The sequence below is a fragment of the Nyctereutes procyonoides genome, unplaced genomic scaffold (assembly GCF_905146905.1).
Source record: "Nyctereutes procyonoides isolate TBG_1078 unplaced genomic scaffold, NYPRO_anot_genome, whole genome shotgun sequence".
NCBI classification, from domain to species: Eukaryota; Metazoa; Chordata; class Mammalia; order Carnivora; family Canidae; genus Nyctereutes; species Nyctereutes procyonoides.
In genome coordinates this window covers 7,235,753-7,259,461 of record NW_026575021.1, presented here as the reverse complement: position 1 = coordinate 7,259,461, position 23,709 = coordinate 7,235,753, and the positions used below count along the sequence as shown (strand labels likewise).

The following is a 23,709-nucleotide window of genomic DNA, read 5'->3' as shown; positions in this document are numbered from 1 at the left end:
CTATAATTATTGGTTGGCATCAGTAAGATAAAGCTTTGTGAGGTACTCTACCCTGAAGAATTTAAGACCCAAACCTACTCATTCTAGAGCCAACCTCCTCTAATCAGCCAGCCTGCTTGCTGGTGGAGATTATCCAGGAAGGGCATCAGAAGGGAAAAACGTCGGGGAACCTGAAGGGAGATGATCTCAGTATCCATCTGAGATTAATTCTGTGTCCAATAAACACTGATTTGATGTAAAAAGTTTTCCAAGTGTGTTCATGAGATTTTCTTTCTGGTAATGGACGAGACTAGTTGCCTTTCAGATGTTGTTCAGTGAAATGACTTATTTTAAGATAAATTGAACACTTCTAGTTGGTAGAAAAAGCTAACCCCTTGATATGTTTGTAGCAGTTGGACATGTCTTTTATGGTAGATAAATCAGAACTTGCTTATTGGACTATTTGGATGGATCATGGCCGAAGGTAGTTAGCTACTGGACCCTATGGTATTCATAAGAGCTGGTGATTTTGTCACTGATGAAATCCAAATAGGGTGAACTAAAATATTTTTATTAAAGGCACTCAGAAGAGAGTTCAGTTTTAATAAACTATTTTAGTTAGACTTTGGAGCCTGTGTGTCAGTATGGTTGATCCTGAACAACACAGGGGTTAAGGGGATCCCCTACACAGTCAAAATTTCCCAAACTTAACTGCTAATAGCCCATGATTGATCAGAAGCTTTACCAATAACATAGTTGATGAGCACATATTTTGTATTTTATGTGTGTTATACGCTGTATTCTTACAATAAGGTAAGCTAAAAAGAATAAAATGTTATTTAAAAAATAACAAGAAGAAATAAAGGTGCCTGGGTGGCTCAGTCAGTTGAGTGTTCCTTCAATTCTTGATTTTGGCTCAGGTCATGATCTTGTGGTTATGGGTTTGAGGCCCAACTTGGCTCCCTACTCAGCAGGGAATCTGCTTGAGATTCTCTCTCTCCCTCTGCCCCTGTCCCTGATTGTGTGTGTGTGCTCTCTCTCTGAAAATACATAAATAACACAAATAAAATATTTTTTAAAAAAATAAGAGAAAATACATTTACAGTGCTGTACTGTATTTTTTGAAAAAAGTTCATGTATAAGTGAATCTTGCAGTTCAAACCTGTGTTGTTCAAGGGTCAACTGTATTGTCGAAAGCTACAGGGATCTAAGGAACATCATTATTTACAGCTTTATTACATAAGAAAAAATATTTTAAGATGCTTTTAAAACCATCAACAAATTAAGCATTTATAATCTCAACCGGCTTTTATTGGGAATGTTTACAACACATGGATTGTCAAACATGGTAAGTTTAGCAAGGATCGTTTCTGAGAAGAAAACAGAATGTCAACATTTTGCATTCCCTGGTGCCGCTTCTGCAGAAAATAGTTGGTATCCTGTATAAAAAGAAAAATTAAAGTTAGAGTCAAGTGTAAGTAAGTATGTGAAGGTTCATATGTAATGTTGGTATATAGACATTCCTATAAATATTTCTCATGTATGATAAAACTGACATCAGAGAGATTTCTAGGCTATTCTTCAGTCTGTATATTTTCAGCTATTCATCTCTCCCCGATAGAACACTTATTTTATATGTCCATATTTTCCAAAAATTTACAGTATTTAACTATATAAAAGTGGTTTCCTAGAATTCATTGATGCCAATAAGATCTATGAATAAAATATTTCAAAAGTTGCAGTTACTCCTCATGTATTTATTTCCTTTTATATCTGCAATTAAATCAACCTATTTTATGTCTAACCATTTTCCAAGTAAATATAAGTCATCAGGACAGAGTAAGACCTCAGATAATCAGATGAGAAAAACAAAGAAAAAAATGATTATTGAACCATTTCACTATTGACAAAATAAAATGAAATCCTGAGTTAGTCTGTGTAAGCCTCAATCTTGAAAACAATCCAAATAAAGATATTTCCCTCAATCAGAGAGAAAGTTTTACTAAATTAACAAAGTCACAGATTAAATTCCATTTCACATTTGTGAGCACTCTACCACTTGGTTTGGTGTTACAAGCACAGACATTTTTTTCATCTAGTGTTAAGCTGTTTTTTGTCCACTTTTGTAAATGTCTCTACATTTGTAATAGTATAAAAGATAGCTTCTTTTCCATTGTCCTTCTGTTCTTAGTTCCTCCTAATGTTGAACCATCCTGAGCCGTTGGAACAAACTTCACTTCTATGGAGTTACGTAATTTTAAAAATACGCTGCTGAATACAATTTATTGTTTCTTTAAAATCTTTGCATTGATATTTATGAACAGAATTGACCTACAGTTTCCTTTCTTATATCACTTTTATAAGGTTTTGGTATTAGTATTTTCTGGCTTCATAACAAATACTTTGAGATTTTCTTCCATCTCTGAGCTGTAAAAATTCAGTCTATTGGTCTAATACTTTTGGGGGGGGTTCTAGGTAATGTTTTCCTTTTTTTTGTTTCCCATGGCCATTATTCTATTCAGAGGATTCTTTTTTTTTATTTCTTCTGATGTCCATTTTGGTAGTACCTACTTTACTAGACAATCCTCCATTTTATCCAGATTTTCAAACTGATAAACACAGAGATTTGCAAAGTACTGTCTTAGGATTTCCATTTTTTCTATATCTGTTTTAATTTCCTTATTTTCATTTGTATGTTTATATATTTTTATGTTTAAATATATGTATTCAAACATATATATGTGTGTTTGTATATCTCTTTTTTTCTTAATTAGGGTAGGCTAATTATGTTATGTTATTTTATTTTCCATTATCCTTTTGTTCTCATTTCCTCCTAATGTTGAACCATTTATTTATTATCTCTTTATTTTCTAGATGTTGTATAATTTTTGGTATTTTCTTCATTAGTTAGAAATAGTGCTCTTTGATTTTTGTTTCTATGAGAAAATACTAAGAATTTTAATATTCTTAAGCTAACTATGTATTTAAGGGTTGAGGTAGTGATATGAAAAAAATCTACAAAAATATGTTAAGCATAGAGTCTGCATTTATGATCATATAACATTAATAGAATATACTCTTATTTGTGTGGTATAGATTTATCAATCTGCATTTGGGGTTCTAGACATATATTTCAAAATTCACAGCCCAATAAGATATCAGGATTAACATATTATTAAATATGTAGGGCCAGCCATACATCTACTATATCTCCAGCCTTGCTGTGGAAACTCTGTGAGTCCCAAAGTAGAAGTCATGTTCTCATATCTTCCCACATTTTCTTAGTTCTTTAGATGTGGTAAACCACAGCTCTTATAAGGAATCTTCAAATACAGGTTACTGGGATCCCTGGGTGGCGCAGCGGTTTGGCGCCTGCGTTTGGCCCAGGGCGCGATCCTGGAGACCCGGGATCGAGTCCCACATCGGGCTCCCAGTGCATGGAGCTGCTTCTCCCTCTGCCTATGTCTCTGCCTCTCTCTCTCTCTCTCTCTCTCTCTCTCCTCTCTGTGACAATCATAAAACAAACAAACAAACAAAAAACAAATACAGGTTACTTGGGAGGCAGAAATACATTCAATCTGTAAGTTCTAGCCCATTATTGTGGACACTGATTACCATGAGAAGGACACAATCCCTGACATATTACTTGCACAATAAATGATAAGGCAGGCCAATGTCTATAAAACCAATGGGACTCTTGTGGCATTGTCTGAGGAACACATGACATGGGCAAGGCAAATCTGGCTCTAAAATACTGATGTTTTCCATCATATAAGCCCCTCACTGCCCCTATAATGGTAATATGTATAGATAATATTAATGTACACAGGCAATCAAGTGATAGGAATATACTGAGTTTAGTTTAATTTGTGAATATCTGAAAATGACAGACATTTTCAAACTGGATTGAATTGGGAAGTACATACCATTTTAAATGTAACCTTCTGACCTCCTTCCGTTGCGTGGCTAGAAAATAATAAATAAGAAATAAATCAGGATTAATGAAATTAATTTTCATACAAAGCAACCTAATGATTTCAATGGGAGTTATTATTTCTTCTTTTATCTAGTTGTGCTCTTCCATCCATTCTTCAACTTGTTAGAATTAGTTTCCAAAATGCATATTTTAACATAGGGCTCTTCTTAGCCAAACAATAAAGTTGAAATTCGTTAGTTAACTATTTCACTGGCTAATTCCTGCTGATTCTTCAAATTCAACCCTTAAAACCTTTTCTGGACCTCTTCCACTCTCTGGCCTGAGCTCAGTGCCTTTCTTTTAGAAACCACAGCCCCTGGTTTGAGGGTATATGTAACGCAGTATTTTGTATTTGTTTATTTATGTTTTCTGCTTTAAGCTGTGAACTCTTAGAACCTAAGAATGGAATCCTATCTATCTGTATACTTCTAGCCTTTGCAACACTGCCCAGCACCCAGTAGAGATTAAAAAAAATAGTTGCTAAATGAATGAATAAAAAATTTCTGGTAATATAGTACAGATACAAACATTTTAGAAAGTGAGGCTGCTTAGAAAGAAACACATTTTGTACACAATTTGGACATATAAAATGCGAAATGTAATTACAAAGTTTTGTCTACTTACAGCCTCTAGTATAGTTGATTCTTTTCCTTTTAAAAACTTATGAAAATAGTCATAACTCTTCCAGTCTCCTGAAGCAAATATTTAGTAAATGATTCTTTGGAACTTAAAGAGTAATGCATCTTTAAGACATTCATTACCTGCACATGAAATTTCATAGAACTAAAGTGTTTACTAGGTGAATGTCATTTGGGGCATTTACAAACATGAGTGGATTAGAGAAAAGGTCAGAGATACCGTAATATTAAAACAATACGGTGGATGAAAAAGTGAATCTCTGACTCTATATCTATAAACAAACTTAAATATGTACAAAAAAACTTAAAAACTTCATGTACATAAATGCACAGAGTATTTTTCAATTTTAACATTGAGTGATTTTTTAAAAATACAGGACTTGCATACCCTGAACAAAAACTGTCTTCGAACTTGGCTTGCGATAGGACCTTGGAATTCTTCCTGGAAGAGAAAATGAAGCCATTGCAAATCAACTAACAGTAAAAATAAGTGCAAATTCTTAGTGAATTCTTAGAGAAGCTCCAAGATTTTCAACTACCATAATTAAACAAGGAAGGAAAAAAAAAAAAAACAAGGAAGGAATCAAGGACTTGAGTATACTATTCCCATCAATGAGTAATCTTTGAATGTATACTTGAGGAATTTTCACCCAGGAGTATCACAAGAATGTTGTATTTTAAAATAATTTCCTAGGGGCATCTGGCTGGCTCAGTCGGTGGAGAATGCAACTCTTGATCTCAGAGTCATTGAGTTTGAGTGCCATTTTGGGGGTAGAGATTACTTAAAAATTTTTTTTAAATAAAATAATAAAATAATTTCCTTATCAACATAACAGCATCTAGGAATTTTGTCAGTTGTATGTATATTCATTAGTAAGTAGAATGAAAACGACAGTTCATAGATTAACTAGACTTAAAATCTCCTCTCAGCATTTTGTTACAATGAAATAGTTTCTTTAAAATACATATTGTATGTGCTAACACATGAACAGGGAAAAATATAGAATTGTGTCAGAGCTAAGATACACTATATTTCTATAGGAATCAAAATTGAAATTGAAGGACAACTTTGGTAACCTATATTTATTCAATGAGACTTGAGTTGATATTCCCAATATAATCATATTCACAGAAATAATAATGAAAAAAATACCAAATAAGAACAAACCAATTTTTCATAGTAGGTATATTTTGAAGTGCTTCTTTTCTTGTAAAATATTTCATTTTAAATAATGGAAAAGATTTAACATTTTATGGTTTCCATAAAATAGGTTCTTGTAGTTTCCTATTTTCAACAACTACTTCTTATAGAAATATCAGAATGGCAATCACTATGAAATTTGTCATTAAGGCCTTTTAAAATTATTCCATAAGTATACTCATATTTTTTTAATTCTAAGAATTGGCTCTGACATCCATTAAAATTCTGAAATCCCATATTAATTTGGGGTGCCTGGTTGGCTCAGTTGGAAGACTATGTGACTCCTGATCTCAGGATCATGAGTTCAAGCCTCACAATGGGTATAGAGATTATCTAAATAAACAAATAAACCTTAAAAAAAAAAAACCCTTTGAAATCTTTGCCTTATAACAAACATATCTTAAATTCTCAATATTTTGTATCTACTTCTCATCCTGACTATACAGTCCCCAAATTACTTAATATTTTATTCTTAATTATTTTAAAGATTTTATTTATTTATTTGAGATAAAGTGAGCAAAAGTGAGAGACAAAGAGAGCACGAGTAGGGGGAGGGGGGCAGGGGGAGAGGGGGAAACAGGCTCTTCACGGAGCAGAGAGCCCAATGCAGGGCTCACTACCAGGACCCCAGGATCATGACCTGAGCTGAAGGCAGACACTTAACTGACTGAGCCCCTATTTAATATTTTAAAATGTACACATGGACACTATATATTTCTATGCTTATGTAAGAAAAGTTATGTGTGTTATATTAAACAGGAAAAAAAAAGGGCAGGGAAAAATGTAACTTAAATAATGTCAAATTTTAAAACTTATAAGCCCTAAACATACAGATCCTTTTAGCCTTATTGGAGAAAGAATTTGGGAAGTAGAGATAAAAAAGATATGGAATGGAAGTAAGGATGTCTAGCAAACAACATTTAAGAAAAAGTGTTCGAATGCACTAAGATCTGAAAACTCATTTTCTTTAAGAATACAAAACATGAGGATCCCTGGGTGGCGCAGCAGTTTGGCGCCTGCCTTTGGCCCAGGGCACGATCCTGGAGACCCGGGATCGAATCCCACGTCGGGCTCCCTGCATGGAGCCTGCTTCTCCCTCTGCCTGTGTCTCTGCCTCTCTCTCTCTCTCTATCATAAATAATAAATAAATAAATAAATAAAAACCAAATTAAGAATACAAAACATTTCACTATCAAAAATCTGTTTTAAAATTAGGTAACTTAGGCCCAGCAAAGCTAACACTCTATTGTAATTTTTTCTATGCATCAGTTCCTATGAAACTTGGCTTGTTGAAAAAGACTTTTTGGAGTTAATTGTTCAACAGGATGTATTGCTAAGTCAGAGGTCACATATTCAGCTAGTTCTCTGAAAATAAAGTCTCACTCAAGGTGGAACATTCAGACAAAGTATCACTGGCCATAATACTGAGGGTTTAGCTCTGGCAAACAATGACACTGAAGTGATATAGTAAACTAATAATTTGTAGGTGTATTTTAAGAAACTAGATCTTTAAATTGAAATATTATACTGTTTATGAGTCAAGCAGTCTTCAGAAAGTAAAAGTTAATTCAAACAAGCATATATTACTTCTAGGAAGTTTGTTGACAATGGATTTGATTTTTTTTTCATACTGGAAATCCTAAATTTTAAGAGACTACCACAGTTCTTATATTTCTTTTCTTTTCTTTTCTTTTTTTTAAGATTTTATTTATAAATAAGAGACACAGAGAGGCAGAGACATAGGCAGAGGGAGAAGGAGGCTCCCTAGGGGGAGCCTGATATGGGATTTGATTCTAGGACCCTGGGACCACAACCGGAGCCAAAGGCAGATGCTCAACCACTGAGCCACCCAGGTGCCCATCCTCTTATATTTCTTATTCAAGTAGGCAGCAGATTTTGTCTTCCCTGATGGAAGCTTAGTTTAAGAATGTGAAGAATTTAGGAAGGAAATAGTGACCATAAAAATAAATTTTGAGGAATTTATTTGCCTATAAACCATATGCATTTTTAAAAGTACTTGAGGACTTTTGGTAGTATTTTAAGAACAAAATTAACATGGTACTTAAATTAAGGGAAAAATCTAACAATAAAATAATAGAAGTGAGGCGCCTGGCTGGCTCAATTGGTAGAGTATGCAATTCTTGATTTCAGGGTTGTAAGTTCTTGAGCCCCATGTTGAGTGTGGAGGTTACCTAAATGCCTCTGAAGAAATCATAGAAGTATCCCAGATTAGACAATAAAAAGACAGAAAAAAAAATATTTGCCCAGACTAGAAGTCAGAAAACTGTGCTGTAATCTCTAATCTCACTTACTAGCACAATCTTGGGAAACATCTCTATTCTGAGTTGTTTTCCTTTTAGTAACCTGGAGACACCAATACGTGTATAAATCCTAACAGAGTTGCCAAAAGAATAAACTGAGGTAATAGAAGACTTAAAACTATAAATGCATGACAATAATGTAAGGCATTCACTTAAAAGTAATACCTAGAAACTTTCATCATTGAAAGAGTTAAACATTTTTTTTAAATGACAATAAAGACTCCACAATCTCTAGCCAAAAACATGTTAAAACTCCATTGTATTCCTCTTCAACGTAGATACTGGATTTGGGCCGTATTTTTGTTTAATTGTGCAAAACCCCAAATGCCTGCATTTAGTTTCTCATATATTTATCAGACATATGTATATATAGTCTGATATATATACTTCATGAGCCTTACTCCTGCTAACATTTTAATACTTGGATAGAAAGCTTACCATCCTAGCCAACTGCCAACCTGTGTGGTGACGGGCGGTAAATTGTCCTTCATCTTTTCTCCAGGCCCTACCTAAGGACTGGGCCCGCTGCCCTGTCCTTTCCTTAAACTAAGCATAGGCCTCACTGGGAGGGCCACGACCCTTGGAAGGGAATGTCACCCCAGCTTCCCTCAACTGCCCCCAGCTTGAATCCAAAGGGACAGAAATATGGGGAGGAGGCATAGTGTTCCTCAGGGAAAACACTTCCGCAAACACATGCTCTTCCACAGGGTGTTTATGTCGGGCTTATCCTGAAAAAGAGCGTCTTATAAATCCCCAGCACTGGGAATTAACGGCCCCACAGAGAGTGGCAAGGCAAGCATGCAGTTTGTGTTACATACGTCCAGTCTGAATCTCTTCATTCTTCTCTCATGCAGTTGAGGGACAAGCTGCAGTAACGGATGCAGGACAGACGACTGAGAGACATGAATACACACACGTGATGAGCACAGAAGCTTCTCAGCATTGGGCATAAAGACGGTCTCCTATTTGTTTTAGTTTTGGTTTTGGTTTGACCCACTCTACTTGCTCCAGCCCCCAAAAAAGGACAAGAAGGATGTGTTATGTAAGGGAGCCCTTTGAGAGCACTCCAAAGAAAGTGGGGACTAAGCCATGAGACTGAATAAAATGTGGTAGCTCCGCACTAGGCTCCTTGTCATTATGCTGAAGAAACACTTTTCTTAGGGCCTCGGCTCCATCAGCAGCTGCCGGCGAGGAAATCATCCGCCTGCATCTCCGAGAGGCAAAAAGCTGCTGCTTCCAGACTTATGCAAAACGGTGTGGACAGACGAAGCCAACTCTGTGAGGATCGGTTTTCCACTACGAAAATGTTTGTCTGGGACATTATCCCCGTACACACATCTAGTAGTCTCCTTCATAGAATATGTATTTTGTTTAAAACTGAACGTATGGAACAAGACAACAGGGGACACAAAAAAGTGACAAATGTGTCATCGATAGTGAAAAAAATGTGACTTAGGTATATCTTCTCAAAATGTAAAGATGTCAAGCAGAAGAAAATGAAAGTACACTTGAGACATGTGGTTACCTGATACAGTTTCATTTTAAAGGCAGGCCTTGAACTGAACTTTCTCACAGATATTTAATTCATTTATCAAATGGATTACTTTAAGCCTTATGCAACGGTTATCTGTTAACCAGTTCAATTTGTATCTGGTTTAAAGCCAGTATAACCCACCGTGCATCTCCTCAGACATAAGAATATTCACCAGGATAAACATTTAAAAACTGACTTTAGATCACAGTTCTCTTTTCGCAGGTACACACATGTTTAAAATACACTATGCTCCTCATTCCCTAAACTGGTCCATGGAAGTGACTCACAAGCAGAGAAGGAATCCTACAGTCGAATAATTACTAAGCATTCCAGATTGAAGCACCAGAATAGCATTTTTTAAAATCCATTCATATAAAAAGAAAAACTACCACTAAAACCACACAATTTCGAAGTAAACTGAATTCACGTTACTGGTGTCTGGCTAATCTTAGTAAATTCTCACATTAAAAGCCTAATTACAAATAAGGAGATCTGAGGAATAGAAGTGGATATTTCTAGTTATATTTAATGACATTTTTGGCAGTCATCTTTTAAAATCATTCTTAAAATGACTTTGGATAAATCTGGTTTTTTTTCCTTGTACTAATTGGTATCTAAAACAGGATATTTTACTTGATCATATGCTTTATTTTTTTTTGTACCTAGAATGTAAATTTCATGACAGGAGGGATTTCTTTTTTGAATTTTCTATTTTATTTACTGCTATATTTCTAGTACCTAGAATTGTGCTTGGCACATAATAGATACTCGGTAAATAATTGTTGAATGAATGAATAAACTTAATGTACGTGTAGCTAGGAAGATATAAAAGAAATTAAACGTGTAATAAATATTGAATTCCATTTGTTTATCCACATATAAACTTTCAAAGAAAAAAACATGAATCCTGATCTAGCTGTATTAGGTAAACTGCAAAAACAGATTGAAGAAAAATACTAGTGATTTCTAATAAGAAGTAATTCTACAACTTACCACAACATTTGAATTGCCCAACTTCCGTGTCTTCGAATAATGAAATAAAAACTGTAAAAAAAAAAGTAGTGAGATTTACTATAGGTGGCTATTGGTTTCTTTTACTATTTTTTTAGTATATATATTTATGGAAATCACCTTACCCTTTTGGTATTATCTTTTTCATCAGTTTCCTGTTGGAAAAAAGAGAAAAATCATATTATATATAACATATTATAAAATTATAATATATAATATAAAAACACTATCTTACCATATTATTATAGTGTATTATAATCATATACTATAGTATATGTAGGGTAAAATTTATAATATTATAAATTATATATAATTTTTAAAAACATGTGACACATATGTTATATATAAAATAGAAGACTGAAATTGGTTAGGCACATATTGCTCTAAAAATAAATGGGAAATTAAATATTGTTTATAAGTAAATAAATAATAAAATTGGAAACATCCTAATAGTTCAACAGTGGTAAAATGGGAAATTAATTTTCTTTTCTTTCTTTTTTAGGGAGCATGAGGAGGGGGCAGGACGGGCAGAGGGTGAGAGAGAATCTTAAGCAGGCTCTACACCCAGCGCAGAGCCCAACTAGGGGCTTGATCCCCTGACCCTGAGATCATGACCTGAGCTGAAATCAAGAGTCTGACACTTAACCAACTGAGCCACCCAGGTGCCCCAGTAAGAATATAATTTTCACAGTGGTGTTGACAATATAGTTTGCTTTTTTCATATTTTTAACGTCCTCCTCTCTAACAAAGCACAATGTTCTAACCTCTAAGCTGAGACACATCTGTTCTCCAATTATAGTATAAGTTAGGAAGAGAAAAAGCCAAAATGACTCCAAGTTTCTCTCATCAGAACTAGAACACATCTTATGAGGAAGGCATATAATTTTCTAATTAGATGACTGTAAACTCCGTTATGGTTGACACTGAATTCCCAGACAACTGAGAAGCTGAAGTATCTGTTTCTTATCCCAAATTGACTTACGATCTCCTAGCTCTTCATGACATGCTTCCTAAATGGGGCATATTTTCTTCCGGAAGGAATTCCCAGGCATCACTGGGCAATTTTTAATTTTTTTATTTTTGCCTACAAATAAAACACTATTTCAGCCTTACCTGGGGCTTTGGTAGAGTCCCCATAATCGTGATGCAAAGCTCCTCCAATGCATTGGGTGCCTAGTGAAAAGAAGAAGGTTTATAGGCCCAGCTTCTGCTTTTACATTTGTGTAGAAGATAGAACCGCTGAATGTTAGAAGTGCAAGGATATTCCAAATGCCCAGAATAGAATCCTTCTTGTGTCCCATTAAAACTCTGCAGGAATCCCTTGGTTTCTCCCATGACAAAAACTTGGCTCCTACAAGTAAAACCCTCCTTCCAAGCAGTGGGGGAGAATGTTATACACTGTACATATGCAAGGATTCAGGCTTGCACTGTGGTCCAGATACAGATTCTCAGGGCTTGCTAAGTGTCCATGAAATTCTATGACTGAGAGAAAGGAGAACGGTGCCAAAAAGAGGGATTATTCTTCCCAGCTTGTAGCAAAGTCTGAATCTACGTGCCAAAGCTGTGAGCCTCGCTGAATATTACTCATTATTGACTAATTTGAAAATCCTGCAATTGCTCACAAACAATGGGAGTTCGGGGGAAGAAGGCGCATATGGTGCACCTCATCTGAGTTACCACCCTGCCAGGCTGCTGACTGCACACCCCGGGATCAGGTTTTACAAAGCATCTGAGCGCAGAAAAATAGGGCAGGGCTCCCTGTGGTTAGGAGCCAGCTGGGTGTGGTGAGGAGCAACACAAATGGACAAGCAGGGGCGAAACCTGCTTTGCACAGAACTCAGCACACTAGTACCATGAACAATTGATTACTTAATAAATGCACATTAGAAGCGCTGAGGAGCTGGAAAGGGGCTGGGGGGAACAATATAATTAGCAGATAAAAACCCAGGCTATGGAGCTGAGCAGCCTGCAACCCTAAAGCACCGCAAGTTCCATTTCTGCTCCTCAGCTGTGTCATCTTGGGCTGGTTACCTAACGTCTCTAAGCTTCAGTTTCTTCAGCTATAAATTGGGGATGACAACATCGCTGCAGAGAGTTCTTGGAAGGATTAAACGTAGGTAGAGCTCTTAGCACAGTGCCAGGTACATAGCAATTAGTTAACAATAATAGCCTGAAAGAATGTGTGGCCTGTAAAGCTGGATTTACAACTGTAGTTACTCCTAATTTAGAAGACGTGCCATAAAGGATTGTTTGGGGGCCACCGATATTCTCACCCTAGAGGTCTGCTTTGTTCTCTTCCATTTGTTTGCCTGCCATGCAGACTGTGGGGATATTTAGGAATAAGATGAAATGGTTCACATTTACGAAGTGCTTCAATATACTGCAAAAACACTTCCATACACCTAATTCATATTCTGTCCTTAAAACACAGCTGTGAGAGACACAGGACAGCAAGAGTTCTTCTCGTGTGTAAAGGGAGTGAGGTTCTAAAAGACCGTGGGTTGCTCGATACCACATGTGGCTCGTAGTTGGTCCAGTGTGGCCTGGGAGCTCGGCCATCTGACCTGCAGGCATTCGTGGGTTTCCCTGGCATTGACTGTTAAGCCTATGGCTGGGGGTTGGATGAGGGAAAGAGTACCACTGGTCCGTTCCTTCCCACTTTTTCCCTTCAGGGTTGGGTACATAGGTCACCCCATAAAAATCTGGAAACACATTCCTGAAGCCTCCTTTTATGGCCTATCTAGAAATGCTGTAAGACACAAAACAATAAAAAGAAAATATCTAGTGATGTCATGTGTCTCTTAACACGCAGAAGAATAAATTCAGTATCTCCTGAGAACGTAGTTTTGAAGCCAGATGAGGCTTGGCAACAAGACTGAAGTTTGACGGAAAAAAGTTTCAAAACAAATTGCATTTTCTCCGGCCACTCTTCTCATAAAGCCATTATTCTCTGAGCTACCACTATTCTTCAAGGATTTTTCTCTCACTAGGTTTTTAAGATTTTATTTTTTATTTGTGGACCTTGAAGATCCCTTCTTTTCTATTTGGTTAAAAGTGTTCTGAAGCCCCATTCAGATAATCACATGAATAATAAAATTATAGTTCATGCAAAAAGTAGTGAATTTTAAAAATTGTATCAGCAAACATAAACAATTCCATGGTAAATTTATGAAGCTCTCATCCAAAGGTGCACAGTCTCCAAATCCAGTAAAAGCTTCATTTAGCTTCCTGGTGTCTAGGGCGTGTTTTAAATTCATCCTTTTAGTACTGAAGACATAAAATGATTCTGAGGGTGTTCCTGAATTTAAAATCAATGCAGAAGCTTACACACTGATTAACATCCAGCCCATGTCATATATCCATCAGTGCTCCTCGAGCAATTTGAAATGTCATTCATAAATGTCATGTAGTGTGATCCTGGTCTTGCTTTTCCATCTAATGCCACTAGCTCCCTGCACATACTCGTCTGCAGACTGGGGAATGGGTTGAGGCAGGAGAAAACAGCCACTGCACAAGGCTGCTTCTCTATATGATGGCACTCTGGAAGGACACTATGACCTTGGCATAGCATGGCACCTCAGCCAGACCACAGAGGGGTTATGCCCCAGGCACACCACTGATTGCTCTGAAAGAACTTGAGCCAAGATCCTCTCCTGAGAATCTCCTCTGCATCCGGGACACTAGTGATACTGGTGAAGAAAGGCAACACTCTGAAGTTACCTGGGAAATAGAGCTGCAGACAGAAAGCAGCAGCACCCAGTTGAGATGGTGTAAGGAGGACGCGCGTATTTTCAGCTCCTCCCACTTCCACCTACAGGAGCTGGACTCGCACTCCTCACTCCCCAACCCTCTCTGAACCCCTGCCTGTGGGAAGAGGACAGGCTCACCTGATGGATGACTGGGAGGAGGAAACTGGGAATGCTCCATTCAGCCCTTTCTTCCCAGGGAACCAGCTTTCTGTCTGGCTGTTCTTGTCGGGTCTCTGCCCGGTGCCAGAAAACCTGACTGGCGGGGAGGCTTTGAGTCACTGTGCAACCCCAGTTTCATTCTGGGAGTAGTTTTAGCAGACACACTTGGCATCAGATCGAAGGCCACATTTATAAATTGACTTTTCAGTTACAATGATACTTGATCTCTGAGTCTGACTCCATGTTTCTCTCTCCATGGGTTTCAAACTCAATTGAGGGACGGGATATTAGCCTCCAAATGCAGCAACAGACACATTATTTTTAATCTAACACAGAATTTGATTTTGAAATTAGCATTTTCATTTCCAAAATATGTGCATATTACCTGCAAATCTATTTCACTTAGAGATAAAGGCCCCAGCATGACCTTACAACATAAACTCATAGCACCGATTATTACCTGCAGATGATGTAATCATTTCTAATGTGTTGACATGTTTTAATGAGTCCATAAAGTAATGACAGGTCCACAGGGAGAAATGGAGCGACACCTACTTAAGTCACTACAAAACACCGCCAACTGGAATTACCTGAGGCTGAGAGTCAAGGGACAGGAAAGCGGAACACGCATCCCTTATCTGTAGAAAATAAAAAAATGCCAGTTACAATTCGGAAACAGAAAGAATGGCCTCAAAATCAAGGAGCACCCTGTTATCATGTGGTTCTTTATGACATAAATCGAATCACATAATCTAAGTTAACATGATAATAGCATAAGTGCAAAACTGGTAAGTAGCACACAGGAAAAATTATTATTTTTTTTAGGAAAAATTCTTTTTTTTAACTTATGATAGTCACAGAGAGAGAGAGAGAGGCAGAGACACAGGCGGAGGGAGAAGCAGGCTCCATGCACGGGGAGCCCGATGTGGGATTCGATCCCGGGTCTCCAGGATCACGCCCTGGGCCAAAGGCAGGTGCCAAACCGCTGCGCCACCCAGGGATCCCTTAGGAAAAATTCTTAATCAGTGGCAGTCTATCAGTTCCCCAGCAAGGAACCAGCATTAGGAAAAGGTTCTATTTCAGTGAAGGTTTACTGGGGAATCAATAAAGAGCCACACTCTTTACATTTGTAAGCTTTCCCTCCAGCCTGAATTCTGTGATGTTGAGTGAGGGGGGCCACTTAAGAGCCTTGCCAGATTCCCCACATTTGTAAGTTTTCTCCCCAGTTTACATTGTCTTCCGTCTATTTAGACTTGACGACTGACTCAAGACTTTCCCAGATTTATTACATCTACATGGGTTTTTCCAATATGAATTCTCTGACCGGAGGAAAAAGCTTTCTTACATTCATTACATGTCTAAAGATTCTCTCCAATATGAACACTCGTACGTATAAAAACATCCGAGCTTTCAGAAAAGACCTTCACACATTTATTTTATTTATAACAGTTCTCTGGAAAGTGAGTCCTCAGATGTTTATTACCATTTGAGTCTTGCTTAAACTTTTTCTCAGGTTCACTGCATTGATCTATTCTCTTTCCATTACAAAGGCCTCTGGTAGGTTTTTAAATTTTTAAATTTAAATTCAATTTAATTAACATATAATGTATTATTAGTTTCAGAAGTAGAATTCAGAGATTCATCAGTTGCATATGACACCCAGTGCTCATCACATCACGTGTCCTCTTTCATGCCCAACCCGTTACCCTATTCCCCACTCTTCTCCCTTCCATAGGTCCTCAGTTTGTTTCCTAGAGTTAGGAGTCTCTTCTGGTTTGCTTCCTTCTCTGTTTCCCTCTTATTTTATTTTTCCTTCCCTTCCCCTACAGGCTTGTAGTTTTTTTATGTTTGACTCCTCTGTAAAGGCCTTTCTAATTTTACTACACATGTAAAGGTCTTCCCGATGATCGATACTGATACTTTTTTTTTTATACTGATACTTATTGAGCACTACGGATGGTTAAGTATCACCCCACATTTGTCAAGTTTATAGATTTCTGAATTCTGTGATGTTGAGTAAGGCTTGATTGCCAGTTAAAGAATGTGGCAAGCTTTTATTTATTTTTTATATCAGTATTTTTCTCAGAACACCTTTTAAAAAAATTTTTATTTATTTATTAATGAGAGACACAGAGAGAGAGGCAGAGACATAGACAGAGGGAGAAGCAGGCTCCTTGCAGGACCTGAGATCACACCCAGAGCAGAATGCAGATGCTCAATCGCTGAGTCACCCAGGCATCCCTGTGGCAAGCTTTTCAATGATGCTAATCCCTGACTCATTATCAGAGAATTTATATTGGAGATAAATTTTACAAAGAATTTGGAAGCCCTTTATTCAGTGCTGAAACCTTATCAATATCATGGAATTCATACTGAAGAGAAACTTTGTCAATGTAAAGAATATGGTAAATTCTTTAAGGACTTCTCAACCCTTACTCATCATTACAGAGTTCACACTGAGGGGAAACCTCACGAATATAAAGAATGTGGCAAGTCTCTCACTGGAGCTCACAACTTACTCATCATCATAGATATCATGCAGGAGAGAAACCATAACATGTCAAGAAAGTGGTAAAGCCTTTAACTGGAATTCAATCATTACTCAATATCCCCAAAGTCACACTAGATTCGAACCCTAGAAATGTAATGAAAGGGGAAAGACCTTTGTTTAAAAAAAAATACACCTTAGAAAACACCAGGGAGTGCATAAAGGAAAATAACTTTACAGACATAAAAATTTAGAAAAGTATGTCATGAAACATCAAATGTCAGTAAATGTCACAATTCACAGTAGAAAGCAATAAGTCAGTCACTCTTTTCAGACATTAAGTCAGAATATTACGGAATATGAGTAATACAGGGAATATTATAGGGAATATGAGTAATACAGGAAATATAGGAAATATGAGTTAAATGCTTAGATACTGTACTTGCTAGTATGCTTCAAAAATTAAATGGGGATGGAATTTTGGACAGATATAGTTAATTACAACATGCTTTTTATACTGACCCTATCTGGCATTTCTAACTAGCAAATTTTATGTATTTCTATTCTCTAATCACTTCATGATACCTGTATTCCTGGTGGGTGTGTGAAATTGTGTGGATTGTAGTTGTGGCTGCATCAAAGGTAATGTGATGCCCTTCTTCATTCAATGGGATTCACATATTAATATCTAATTTCCTTTTGAAGATTAATGACAATATAAGATAGAATATATGATGGAAATCTAAATGGAGGGGAAACTGAATGGGAAAAATCAGAGAGGAAGACAAACCATGAAAGACACTTAGCTCTAAGAAAGAAACAGAGTTGCTGGAGGGGAGGGAGATGGGGGTAACCGGGTGATGGGCATTAAGAAGAGCACATGATGTGATGAGCACTGGGTGTTATACGCAACTGATGAGTTATTGAAAACTACATCTGAAACTAATGATGTACTATATGTTGGCCAGTTGAATTTAAATAAAAAATAAATAAGTGGAGATACTGTGTGTCTGACTTATAACATGAATGTATGTTATCATGAAATAGATGTTCAGGGAATCACCTGTGTTTTGTATTACTAAGGAGCATTTTAAATTATATAAACAAAATGTGATATCAACTGGTCTTTATGAAAAAGGAGGTGGTGATACAATAAAATATTGTTGTGTTTTTTGTAACGGCAATAGTTAGAAGCAGGGAATATCAGCTGTTGTGGTTGAGAGAAAGAAATCTTTACAGACCAAAAAAGTTTATTGAACAGTTGACAGCTGTTCTGTCTTTATCTTAAAGAGAAAAATGGAAAGACTTCAAAATTGTAGTATAGGAGATTTATATTAATCATTAAAAAACTGCTGTAAAGTTAAGCACTAAAGCTGGATGTCTGGAGTAGTTTATGGCATTTATTTCTTTGGTGGCCTTTTAAAATGGGCCTGGAAAAAAACAGTACTGATTCTTGTCTGGGATGATTTAAATTGAGTCCTGTTTATGGCATGACATCTCAGAATTCTTTGTTGATCAGTTTAATTTAGTTTCCATTCTACACTATACCAAAGAGGGAATAATCATACTCTTTGGTCATAACTCCTCATGCTCCTTATTGCTTCCAAGTTAAACATGTACTATAATATACGATTCTCTAATTTAGAGAATAACGAAGAAGACCAAAGTCTTCATGTCTCTCTCCTTTTTATCCCCACAGAGCCTCTCATGTCCTCTATATGTCACAAATATTTAGGGAATTTTTTTATTCCACTCATCCCTGTGTCTACCCACCTGCCCCTTTTCCACGCCATACAAATCTAGAATCATGACTGCAAAGACACACACACATGTATACAGGGATAAACTTCTTGAGGGCAGGGGCTATGCCATATCTAACTTGCCCGGAATAAATGTTCAATAAATATTCTTTAATTAAATTGCATTGAACTTATGGAGAGAAAATTAAAAGTCAGTTGAGGGGGTTTGAAAGGCAAAAAGATACCTTTCTAAAGCTGTGAATTGTGATCAATGCTTCAATATATCACCTCCACTTAGTTTGCTTAGTTCGCTTCAGGATGGTTAGAGGAACAGATTCCTCCCATAACACTTTTGTGGTACTTAGGTATCTGAAGATATCACATGCTCCAAGGCAAAGCTGTCCTGGATACCTGCAGACCAAGCTGCCTGCCTGGGCGAGGTGGCTGTGTCCAAAAATAGTGAATCCTTGAACCTAAGGGCTAATGAATTAGTGCATTCATATTGTTTGAATAAAAATAGCAGAATAAGAAAAATGCCAATTAATCAAATTGGGAGATAATTACAAAGCTTTGCAGTCTTTGTTCTCTTTCCTTTAAAAGGCACAGCAACATTGTTCACCCACTTTCCATTTGGATAAGCATTTGTTCAGTTCACTCAGCTTGTGGCCCTAATGGTTTTAAATGTCACTAATTGCTTTTGAGAACTCTGTAGAGTCCACTGATGAATCTGCTTGAAAATGGTTAGATCTCTGTATAAGGTTTGAAAAAATGTGTTTCTAGTGTCTGAATAGCTCAGTAATTTCTAAAACCTCCAGGAGAAAAGTACATGTTCTAGTATCTTAGTATCTTCTTCTGTAAAAGAACGTAGTATTTTAATACACTGTTTTTTCCCCAATGTTATCATCTAAAATATTTTTTCAAAGATTTTCCACAGAAATATAATTTCAAGCTAAAATAAATGTTTCTGTATTATACGTTAATGTCTGCTGTCTGAATTATTCTTCATCTTGTTTATCTGCCTCTAGCATGTATTTTGATAGATGACCAAGGCAGAGAACCTTATCATAAACTTTATGAATTTCTATGTTATTAGAGCTTGTGTAGTACTTGGCACTTACTTTCCAACTTACCTCTTCCTTTATGTATTTTGTCTGGGGTGGCTTAGGTACACAGAATATTCTCCTCAGCTCATAGTTTATGATCATCACTAAACTCGCTTTATTTATTTATTCTTTATGTTTCAGTTTCCTATTCCTATTCCATCCTCCCTTCCCATTCCATGGCAACTCTTCTTAATGTATTTGATGTGTATTCCCCATTTATTTATGTTCTTCTAAAATTTGTATTGCTATTTGGTGTGCATGTATGGCATTTTCTTACTTTTTTTCACTCAAAACTATATTTTGAGATCTATCCACGTTACTGGGGACATCTAGTTTGTTGCTCCTAACTGCTATAGAATACTCTATAATGAGCCTACCATATGACTGTTGCCTACCCACTCCCCAATGATAGATAGCTGGGTTTCCTCCAGTTCTATTTTAATATAAGCAAAGCTGTAATTCACAATCCTTGTATCTGTTTTCCAATTATGGCTCTAAAGGAGGATATTTTTGAGCTATATACCCAGGAGGGGGAATGCTAGATTATGGGGATATCTAGGTTGCTTTCCAGATAGCTCCAGTTTACACTCTCACCAGCAAAGTGTGAGATTTGTACATTCCACGTTCTTGCCAACTCTTGCCATTACCTAGATTCCAATTTTTTGCTAGTCCAATGGGTAGAGAGTGACACTTTGTTGTTGTTGTCTTAATTTTCATTTCTTTTTTACTAATGAATCTGAGCCTCTCTTTATATACTAGTTGGTCTTCAGGTTTCTTCTTTGTAAACTGTTCTGTCTTTGACTACTTTTACCTTGGATTCCTATCTTTTATCCAATTGGTTTGATAGAGTATCTTAGAGATTCTAGAAATTAATCCTTTGTCAGTCTTATATGTAGCCAACATCTTTCAAAGGCTCTTACTTTTTAAATATAGTCTTTTTGATAGAAATATTTACTTTTAATGTAATTCAATCTATCATCTTTTTGGCCTTATGATCTATATTTGAAATTTTGTTTTAGAAGTCATTCCCTCCTCCAAGCTCACAAAGATATTTTCCTAAAAGAAAAGATAGATTCTATTAACTATCATTTACCATTTGTATTTAGATCTTTAATCCACTTGGAGCCCACTTGTTAGTTTTTTTTTATTGAAAAATAATTGGCATATATTAGTTTCAGGTGTACAACATAGTGATTTGATATTTATATACATTACAAAATGTCCAATGAGGTGTTAGTTTTATTTTTCTCCATACAGCGAGCCAGTTTCTCAGCCTTCACTTGCCAAACTATCTGTGGTTTCCCCTCTGATTTTTAATGTTGCTTTCATTCTAAGTTGTGCATTTCTGCCTTAGTTTGGGTTCTCCCAGAAACAGACCTTGAGATAGTGATGTGGATATGAGTAGATTATTCGGGAGATGACCCAAGAAGCGCTGGTAGGATAATGAAGACAGAGAGGAAAGAGAAGGAATCCAGTAAAGAGGATGTTTTCAAAGTAGATTATCACCATGGATAACTGGGATCAGTCTGTCTGGGGAACTCTAGGAACCAATGCAGAATACATCTGGTATCTCAACTGAAGAGAGACAGAGGGAAGAGGCAGCTAAGGTACTTCTTCAGCAACTCCCTTGGGTCACCAATTGAGGGGTATCCTCAGTGGGGGGGGGGGCATTTACTCTCAGGCACTTCTAGTTCAACTACACTCCACATGGGGCTTAAACTCATGCCCCTGAGGTCAAGAGTTGCATGCTCTACCTACTGAGCCAGCCAGGTGCCCCCACATTTTGACTTACAGTGTTTTTATGTGATTTAATTCTAACCATTTTGTAATTTTCTCTTTAGCCTGGGGTTATTTACCAAAATGTTGCATATTTTCTAAACAGATGGGATATTGAAGTTGTACTTTCATTGCTGTTTATTTCTAATTCTTTTGTGTTATGATTGGAAAACATTTAAAATGCTTCCTTTTTAACTTACGGAAGTTTTCTTTATGTCCTCACACATGGTCTATTTTTGTGTAATGTTCCAATTATACTCAAAAAGAATGTGTATACTCTCTAGTGTAGATTTTAAAAAGTATTTCTAATAGTTCAAATTTATTAATGGAATGGTTAAATCTTTGCTGTATCTACTTATATGTTATCAGTTTTGAGAGAGGTATACTAAAATCTCTAACTATAACTGTTCATTGATCTATTTTTCCATGAAGTTCTACCAGTTATTAAGTAAATTTTGAGTTTTTTAAAATACATATTAATAATGGCTATATCTTTTGCTCTGCTGTTCTTTTATCAGCATAAAAACACTGAGCATAATTTAAGATCTGAGCATATGGAGATACTGAGCATTATTTAATAAAAGCATAAAATAAGCTTCCCTCTTTTCTATGATGGTTTATTTGAATTCTATTTTATCAGATATTAAGATCACTACTCCAATTTTCTTGCAATTCATATTCCTTAGAAGGTCCTTTCTCAGACTTTTTGGATAGCCTTTTTTTCTTTTTTAAGTGCAACTTTTATAGACAACATATTGTTGGATTTTATTTTAAAAATCCAATCTGAGAATCTCTGTCTTTAAGTGTTATTTTTGGTACATTCACATTATTGTAATTACTCTATTATTTGGGCTTATTTCTGTCATGTTACTTTACCATTTACTGTAATTGTTTTGTTTCTTTTCATTTTCCTTCTTTCATTTCAAGAGAATAATAATTCTGAATATTATCATATCAGAATGTTAGTAAAATCATAGTTGTCTCAAAACTCAATTATCTTATTTCATTTGATAATTTCAAATAAGGTAAAATTTCCACTAATTTGCATAAGAACAATTCTTTACCTCATTCCACAGCTGTGGTTCTTGTTCAGGCTGTAATCCTTGAGATAATACTGGAGCACCTAAAAATAAAGTTATGCTTACATGTTATTTTTATAGTATTTCTTTTAAAGTTAAACATTTATATATAATTCAGTTTCAGATGACATTTTTCATTTTCACTGTAGATCATTACCCTCCTATTTCAGCTAGATATTTCAGCATTAGACTTAGTATAAGGATACATAATTATTAAATAAACCTTAGTAGCATTTCGAAAATATTACTCTAAGAATGAATTTGTTTTCGTCTACACAAAAACATGTATACATAAATGTGCATAGCAGTATATCATAATAGCCTCAGAGTGGAAATGATCCAAATATCTGTTATTTGATAAGAGATAAACAAAAGGTGGTGTATGCACATAATGGAATACTATTTGGCAATAAAAAGGAATGAAGTACTGATATATACTTCATCAAAAAGGAATCTCAGACATACTATGCTAAATAGAATAAGCCAGATGCAAAAGATCAAGATTATATGATTCCATTTATACGGAATGTCCAGAAAAGGCAAATCCATAATAATAGAAAGATTAGTGGTTGCCTGGAGCTGGGAGTAGGAATGGAGATTGACTGCAAATGGACATAACAGATTTTTTTTGGCGGGGGGAGTGGAAAATTGTATTATTGTGATAGCTGCACAGTTCTTAAAGTCTATGTAAAACCCACTGAGTTGGGGCACCTGGGTGGTTCAGTTGGTTAACTGTCCAACTCTTGGTTTTCACTCAGGTCATGATCTCAGAGTCCTGGGATTGAGCTCCGAGTTGGGCTTTGCACTCAGTGTGGAGACTCCTGGAGATCTCTCTCTTTCTCCTCCTGCTTGTGTGCTCTCCTTCTCTTTTTAAAATAATTAAATAAAATCTTTTTAAAAACCCCTACTGAGTTGTATATAAAGTATATTTCAATAAAGGTCTTTTAAAGAATAAT

The 23,709-nt window shown here is 36.2% G+C and overlaps 1 protein-coding gene across 4 annotated transcripts in view; it reads right to left on the bottom strand.

Moving 5' to 3' along the window:
• Positions 1-1,281: 1,281 nt before the first annotated feature.
• The window catches only part of NMU (neuromedin U), a 177,612-nt gene continuing 155,184 nt past the window's right edge, over positions 1,282-23,709 (bottom strand). For all 4 annotated transcript variants that reach the window (XM_055339257.1, XM_055339266.1, XM_055339285.1 and 1 more), the window contains 9 exons: positions 22,739-22,797; positions 15,159-15,206; positions 11,774-11,833; positions 10,786-10,815; positions 10,643-10,693; positions 8,934-9,008; positions 4,982-5,035; positions 3,906-3,945; positions 1,282-1,418 (listed from right to left, as the gene is read on the bottom strand). In XM_055339257.1, coding sequence (XP_055195232.1) covers positions 3,910-3,945; positions 4,982-5,035; positions 8,934-9,008; positions 10,643-10,693; positions 10,786-10,815; positions 11,774-11,833; positions 15,159-15,206; positions 22,739-22,797 — 413 coding nt within the window. In that variant the 3' untranslated portion in view covers positions 1,282-1,418; positions 3,906-3,909. The remainder of the gene's footprint in view (positions 1,419-3,905; positions 3,946-4,981; positions 5,036-8,933; positions 9,009-10,642; positions 10,694-10,785; positions 10,816-11,773; positions 11,834-15,158; positions 15,207-22,738; positions 22,798-23,709) is intronic.